This window comes from Formica exsecta, unplaced genomic scaffold, assembly GCF_003651465.1.
Source record: "Formica exsecta isolate Colony F162 unplaced genomic scaffold, ASM365146v1 scaffold115, whole genome shotgun sequence".
Taxonomy (NCBI): domain Eukaryota; kingdom Metazoa; phylum Arthropoda; class Insecta; order Hymenoptera; family Formicidae; genus Formica; species Formica exsecta.
Genome location: NW_021848490.1, coordinates 1,422,830 through 1,431,464, shown reverse-complemented (window position 1 = coordinate 1,431,464; position 8,635 = coordinate 1,422,830). Strand labels below are relative to the sequence as shown.

The 8,635-nt window shown below is 35.4% G+C and overlaps 1 protein-coding gene across 14 annotated transcripts in view; it reads left to right on the top strand.

Moving 5' to 3' along the window:
* LOC115238444 (probable Ras GTPase-activating protein) overlaps positions 1 to 8,635 on the top strand; it is a 304,505-nt gene that overhangs the window by 193,948 nt on the left and 101,922 nt on the right. For 7 of the 14 annotated variants that reach the window (XM_029812403.1, XM_029812395.1, XM_029812414.1 and 4 more), the window contains one exon: positions 4,556 to 4,921. The exons of 6 other annotated variants lie outside the window; for them this stretch is intronic. In XM_029812403.1, the coding sequence (XP_029668263.1) occupies positions 4,819 to 4,921 (103 nt within the window). In that variant the 5' untranslated portion in view covers positions 4,556 to 4,818. Of the gene's footprint in view, positions 1 to 4,555; positions 4,922 to 6,319; positions 8,197 to 8,635 lie in introns of those variants that run through there. One more of the 14 variants, XM_029812348.1, reaches the window with a different exon arrangement.

Below are 8,635 nucleotides of genomic sequence, written 5' to 3'. Positions count from 1 at the left end.
ATCATTATTAAAATATATCAGTATTTACAATTAAATTATTTTAATAAGCAATAAAATATTGTTATTAAGATTTACAACAAAAAATTTTGTTATTAATTAATTATTATATTATTAACAAGATTGATAATAATACATTTAATCTTGCGATATAATTATATTGTAGAAAAATTGATACAGTCATCATTGCATCTTGTGTTTGGCTAATTAACATAATGTTACATTGTTATGTTTGGATATGAAATCACGGAATGACGTAAGTCGTTTATGTAACGATTTTACGATGATTCGCTGCTAGGCAAGTAAAAGATAATACTGTGTAAAAGTCCCAACGCGTAAAACTGTCGACTATCATAGACAATAAAATCGTATGAAGGAACATCATTCACGGTTGACAGTCATTTTGCGAGAAGATTCGCGCGATTGTAAAATATTTCAGTCAACTAATCGACTATAACTCCATCGACAGTTTACACATCGGCATAGATACAAATATACACAAATCTCTTCACTTTTCCCATATCTCTCCATATAAGGTACAATTCGAGAACCTGTTTCAATCGATCGTTTGTTTGTGTCAATGTATCGTGATTTATTTTTACATATGGTTATGTGTACGATAAATAAAAGCGATTTACCAGCTTCGTTTGAGAGGTGAGAAGCAATTTAAATAAAATTAAGTTTTTATCAGTGATATCAGAATTTTATCAGCGGTGATTAGAGCAATCTATATCTTTGGTCAGACGTTTAACGGTATAAAAATAAAATATGTTTGTGTGTCCTAATTTTGTTCCAACTAATTTATCAAATTGTTGCGAGAATAATGTTGCACTTCTCGTGAACAGTAACTATAATTGGTTTGTTACGCTTTTTCAATAATTAAATTTAATTTTCTGCAGCGCGTAATGCAATGTGTAATTTGCAAAATGTACACATGAAGTCGCATGCGACCTTATTTTATTTTTATTATGAATATTCTGATAAACTTTACCTAGTATTTATCGTACGAGAAGTATTTTTATATGTTATTAAGTTTCGCATATGCGAAGAAGTAATTATCGCATCTCTGAATTATCTTTTTCTTCGGTTTTCCCAGTCTCTCTCTCTCTCTCTCTCTTAATAGAATCTATAAATTTAAATATAGAAAACTAAACACACAAAAAAAAAAGACGATTTTGTCTGATGTTAAAAATATTTCTCGCATTTTGGTTTTCAGTTGCACTTCTAATTCGCTACGAACGCGGAAAGCAGCTTTTGTTTCGAGAACATAACTGCATTTACGTCGTGCCGTAAATCGTCGTAAGCTTACGCGATTAGTGTAATTAGCTCTCACATTGATCCGCTCTGAATTACCGGTGCTAACGAACGCGGATGAGGCGCGTCGTTAATTAGTTCCACGAAATTTAGTCTGCGCTTTGTCGTCATTCTAACAACGAAACCTATCGACGAAAACAAAAACTCGTGACAAACACTTGCACGGAAGTCCGATGTTATTTACGGAGACATCGAAACGCGCGGCGTATTCGTAATTGACATTCCTCGGCCAAAGTTCGTAAATCTCTCGGTATCTCCGACTAAACAGCGATCGTGTTCTAATGAGTCACACTAATGGTCATTATATACGTATTTGTGTCCAACGAAGATTTAATTAATGAGCTTTTTACAAATTGCACGGACATGTGTCTTACAATTATTAATAGATATAGCATCCCTTCAATTAATCATATTTTCTCGCTGTTAAAAATATTATTAATATATTGCGTAGTATTATTTAAAAGAGATTATACTTTTTTTTTATAATTATATAAAAACGTGTACTATGTTTTGAATGATCATTGGAATGATTTGAAATTTATGCTGTATCAATTATACAGCTGTACTTAATCTAGGAATGTATTAGAGAGGAAATACACTTTCAACACGGTCCATTTCGCTCGATATTCTTTCCGCATTAATACATCGTAAATCGGGGGCACGCATTTTTTTCGCAATTATGATTTTTCCGAGCGTGCAAACGATTATATCCGCGTGATACCGTTTATTATTATTATACGACGCTTCTCGAGCCATCGCGTTTGATTAATATTTAATTTACCGTGGATTACTCGTATCGCTAATTAGCTCCGCGAAATGAACGAATGCCGATTCGTTCAAACGGATCCGTATCCTTAGATGTTCGCTTCCTGCAGCGTTCTATAGTTGCACCGTGGAAACTACAGTTTACGAGCAACAGGTGGTTATAACGAATATCATATTTGCGATGTTATGTCTAGACCTCATAATCAAGATTCATCACGCTTCACTGCCAAATTTATTAAAGCCGAACAACTCGCACGATATGATAGATACACTGATTCACGGACGGATCCTTGAAATTTACACTTCCTTTTTGCAGTTGGTATCGTTATACGAAAGGAAAAAATAGAAACTTGAAAGTATCTGTGTTACAATTAGATAAATATACCGAGATATTCTCTCGTTTTTATTTTATCCTATATTCTGCGAAATGTGAAGGGTTTCACCTTCACAATTTAATCGCAATCTCAATTACATTCGGATCCTGCTTCGTGCGATTTTCGATGCGTTAATTGAGATACATAAAGAAGACGTAAATGCGTATATGTATGATTGAACGTATTAATTAAATAAAGAGATAAATTACACATATAATACGCTCTAAAGAAGTAGCTATATATGCGCTTTGGATATAATGGATGTAATCAAATTTTTATAACAATAAAATACAGTTAGCATCGTGATGTTTTCGTACTAACTAGATCTTCGTTGATTTTTCCCGTTAATCGATACATCTTGTCAATCATATCTGACGATAGATATTGTTAGTCGCGTGGGCTGCGTAATTTAAACGAAACATCACTCGAGGATGCGAGAATACGCGGCGGAATTCGATCGAAATCTCTTTTCACACATATATAAACACACATATTTTTAATTACCAATCTACTTAAAATCCGCACCACATCCACGCTTGCACACGCTATGCGTTCACCTACGCGTTTGATGTAAATTATGTATCGACCAATTGTATGCGTTAACACTTGCAAAATAACTGAGCGAGCAAGCATATGGAGGATATAATTTCCTGTTTCCTTAATTGGGGAATGTATGAATTTCACGAATCAGTTAATTTGCATAACAGAAATTTATCACTATTCCAGTATCGAACTGAAATTAAAAGAGAAAAAATATATAGGCTTAAACTTAACATGATATCTCTTAAAAGCAAATAGTGATTTTATCTGCAGTCGGAGAAGCTTTAAATCTAAAAAACGAAACGCGGCGAAATTTATAGGGACTTGTATATTCATCAAGTATCTATGAGTCTGATTTATCTCGTGTAATTGACATGTTGCTTCTTCTAAAGAATTACAGTTTCGAGATTCTAATATCGCGAATAACTGAGTTTCGCAGATATTCGCGTTTATGAAGGAACGCGTTGGAGTCATCGCGCGTGTCTATCGCGAATAATTTGAACTCGAATCCATAAATCGTTTCGACATAATACGAATCCGATGTTAGATACGTGACTATAACTTGCGCAACGTTATCTATATTTCGTGCCAAACGTGAACTCCGGAAAATTGGACCTTTAGTCGCGCTTGTGATCACATGTCAGTGCAAAAGTGCTTGCATCAGTCTACAATTTTATTGCGCAATATTATTATACCGGATGGATTGCAAATTGTGTGCGAAAAATGATTTATGTATCGTCGTCACGGTGATTGGAAGATATTTTCTTGGAGCGCGAGATACGAGAGATCTCATTTTGAGATTTTGCATCACCATATACTCGGCAGATTTATTTATCGATTCGCGCGCGACGTAGATGCGATTAGTGAAAATGTTCAGTTGGCATGGAAGGGTAGCGTGATATTTTTCAAGTTGATTAACATCACACTCGATGTAGAGGGAGATTAAATACGGCGAACAATAGCTCGTTCGTCGCGAGATTCCCAAGAACCAACGGGAACGAAATAAACAACCCACGATGTCGGCAAAATCGATGAAATGTGCGACGATGCCAGGAAACTACACGCATGATTGCTTATGTGTTCTAGGATTTTATATAAATATTACAATAAAAATATTCGATCGTTTTTAATAAATCCTGGAGCATAATATAATCCTCGATTATTAGGATATTATTACAAGTCATGAATATCGGCTGTAGAATTTAATACATTGCGTACGTGACTCACGCTACATCATAAAAAGGTGAATCACACAGCCGGAATTTATACTTACAATTTTGAATATTTTAGAACTCATCACTGTAATAAGAAACTGTGTTAGAATGTATTATTATTGAACATACATATGTATTAAATCATATGATATTATATTAATTTACGATTTATCATCATTTGGATTACACGATTGCTTATGCCTCGATTGCCATCTGTTGTCAATTTCGTCTTGGATCATGGGTCACGCATTTCGTGGGAATTTTATTTCGTTATTTTGGAGAACGTTTGCCACATGTGGCGTCGACGTATGCGTGTTTTATTGGCGACGAATCGCTGGATTATCTTTCCAGGTGAACTAGAGCGAGGAGGAGTGCATAGCGAACAGGTTGACCTCCCACACGCGCGTGACGTGTGCGCGCACTAGCGATTAATTAGCGCTTAATTATCCGGCTCCCGTTTGCGCGCTTGGCTCGCTTCGAGTATTAGAAGAAAAACAAAAGAACACGATGGTGCGATCCCGCTCGTCTCACCTCGGCCCTACTTGAACGAGAAGAAGGAAAGATATCTTCGCGCGGAGGCGCCCGAGCTCAGGCTCTTTTAGCCCTTATCAAGGATGCAGGGCATCTCGACGGAGGGTGCCTCGCCCGGCGGTCGCCGGTTGTCCCGCAGTTTTCACTCCTGTCTTCGTGGAGCTGACCATGATGACCTTGAATCAGGTATCTAGAATATAAAGTTGCATGTTCGCGGTAAACGAGATAAATCGCCCATGTTATAATTACAATATCGTGACGTCGTCACGAAAAGAGGATTTCTTTTAGCGGAAATATAATAATAGTCCAGGGTATGTCTACTCCATGGAAAAATATGGAAAACCTGAAATTTTCAAGGAATTTTTTTTATTTAGAAAAAGGAATTTTCATGGAATTTTATTGAGACTCAAGGAATTTTTTAAAAAATTCTGTCTCATAATTTTGCTCTTATATTGTAAACAGTCTGTAATCCGTCGATAAATCAAATTGTGAATTATGTGTTTAAAATATGTAATAAATATAGATCTATCTCTGTTTATATATTCAATCTCTTAACGAAATATTAAATACACATTCTTTATTCAGAGCAGTACACATTCTTTATTTTAATTTTTAATGATAAAAAATGAAAATGTTATGCAAGTTAAAAATTTTTATCTTAACGAAAGCTATTCAATTTTTTTTTTTTTTTTTTTTTGTGAAAAGTATTAGAAAACGCGTACAATAAAAAAAACTTATTTTATGAAATTGCACTAAGAAAAATCTTTAAAATATTCTCTTTACTTGGAATTTTGAACGAAAATACCTGGAAGATCAGGGAATTTTCAGAAAACTTTCAGAGAATGTTTTACAAGATTTGAGCAGATATCCTGGTAGCCGTTAATCAAAGTTTCAAGTAACGGCGCGATCTACTTTTAGATTGAGTGAACTTTTATATGAGATTGAAATATGTGTGACGCGGAAAGCGGATTTTCTTAACGCACTTTTATATACTTGAACGATTCTTTTTATGGCGCTGAGTGAACAATCCGGGGCGTGTGTAGGATAATGGCTCGCGCGATTAATAAGTATGTAGGTGAGCCCTACGCAATATATATATATCGCGTGCCTACGCTCGTTAAAGTCGTACTTGCCTTTTCCGATAGTCGACGCCTCGCGATATGAAAGAAAACTCGAATAATCGCCGGACAATTTTAATTGCTTGAACCGTCCATCTAATGCTTCTTTTTCAGTCAATTTTACATCGCCGAATTATTCAATCTTGATCGTTTGATTTTTGCATTTAAATTACGAGATATCTTTAGAAAAGATGAAAAGTGCTCTAATGATTTTAATCGAAGCATTTGAAATTTTTTTTTTTAATCAATGGACGATCCTAGTGTAAGGATAAAAATTTGATAAAAAACTTTTCTCTTCTTTAAGTTTAACTATGTTTTATTTTATATTTATAAATATATATTTTTATATATACATATATTTATATAACAAATTAATTTTTTGTCTCGCGCAGAAAGTGCGAATGAATATTGCTTATTAAATTCATAAATCGACGATAATTAATACATTTTTATTATGTATTAATATTAATACATATTTATACATCAAATATATCAGTTTCTCCCACGCAACAAGTAGATGAATATTACTTATTAAATCCACAAAAATCTGGATTGCGTCTTTTGGCGAAGGGATCTCAGATGTACTATTTTCGACGAGACAACGGAGGATGGTTACCGTAGTCCCGCATCATAAAAGTTGCGTACGGAAATACGCACAAAATACCGAGCCTGATACTAAACAGATGACACGCACCGATCCCTTGCGTTCACGCGCGCATGAGCCGTAACGCGCACCCACGTGACATGCTATTTACGAGAGAGGCACGCTCGTGTTGATACTCACGATCACACACTGGCGACCGGTGACCGAGTAAGTGTAAGCGAGGGAGACCACGTTAATATTTACTTTCATACACAGCCTCCGTTGCCGGCAGTCCATTCCCGACTGTATCGTGTTCGCTGTCTCTAACCGGCTGAGGGGACTCTCGGTGAATCGATCCGGTGTCTCGGCCCGTCGATCCTCGACGCGATACTTCAGTCAGCGATAATTACCGTCTTATTGATATGTGAGACGAATAATTTATCTGTGAAGACGGACATATGTATGTGAACAGTGAACAAAGCGGCGCACTCTAATTTTTCGCATCGTACAATTCCATTACTGGACAAAAATATTCTCGATAGTTCAAAGTGATTGATCAGAGATCGTTACATATTTACAATATTTGCTATTGATGTATTCAAGTTGAATAGGCCATCTTCAATTGCCGATTTTTAAAAATAATAATAATCGGTATTTGTGTGTTATATTTCCTCTATAAAAATTTTCGATATTAAAAGAAAATATAAAATGCAAAGTGATTCTGGATATTCGTCAAACGATATCGGAGTTATTTTTCTACAGTGGTTTTTATGATGATATTTATAATTTTTTATAAATATCGCATGCGCGGAGAATTTTAATTATTATATAGAAGATTGTTGCTCTTAAAATATTGATCTCAAAATTTACAAAAAATTATACAACCGTCTCCTGCAGTTACAGTAAAGTCTGATCAAAACTGGAAGCTGATAACGGTATACTTGATACAGTATACATATCTGATATAATGATACCTCAACTGGGTCGACAGTGACAATTTGCCGAAGATACAAGTGACTGACTATCAATCAAGATATTAGTACTATCTAATGTGGCTTAAGTGATTTATATTAATATATATGTTGTCATGATTCGTTTATGACGCATATTTACATAATTTCTACAGATATACAAAGTGCTTTATTTATCGCAAATTGTTTTGCCGCCGGATTATTACAATATGATATAATAGATGCTACTTCCAGCAGCAAATTAGCCAAAGAATTACAAGATAGCTGGATGTTTTGCCATAAATGTTCATCGATATCGATCTCTTATGAACAGGAAGACTATCCATAAAATTCATTATTATCCGCGAGGACCCAAACCGGCTTTTGCGCGATCGTTAATGTCAAGAAAGATATATCTCGTCAAGCTGAGTCGATAGAAAATCAAGGGACCGTAAAACGAAAGTTCCTCGACCGTCGTGTAATTTGCATGCCACACATTGTCGGAAATTGCGAAAAGTTCCGAGACACGCTGTTGATATTCTTCTTGTCGACCTTTGGTTATCGATCTTTCTCCTCGGCATGATCGATGCTTCACGGAATGACATCAATGGAAATGCGATGAGCTACCGCAAGTAATAGCGAAGGATGACGCGCGAATGAATGTAAGACGCTCCTCGATCTCGCGATTCTTACAAAGATAGATGATCTAACAATCGCTCAAGGACGATTGCCGACGTTGTTGTGAGATAATCTACATCGTCAACATGAGGATCCGTTACGTGCCACAAGATACCGGGAACTGCCATAGACGTACGTTACTTTTATTATATGATTATATGATGGTTAGAAAATACGTTACGAAACTTATTGTATCTTATAAATCTCAAGAGGAAATTTCTTGTGTAAATTTCACGAGACATTCATCGCCAAAAATTATTTACAATTGTCCGCATATTCACGTGGCTTCTCGCTCCAGTAAACTACAAAATTGATCCACGCGGTCGTAAAGCCTGCGAAATTATTTGACGGCATAGAGAAAAGCACAAGTATCTTTATTACAGACGCAAAATTGGCGAAATTATTTTTTTATATTTCTCAATCACATTTAAATTTCAATATTACAAGTGTTTATATTTATATTAATTTCTTCTACTTTTACATCTCTCTTTCTATCTTCATTTTTCCTTGGTATCTGTATCGGTCCTAACTTGGTCAGTCTGATGCTGTTTGTTACCGAGTCGAGCGTCGT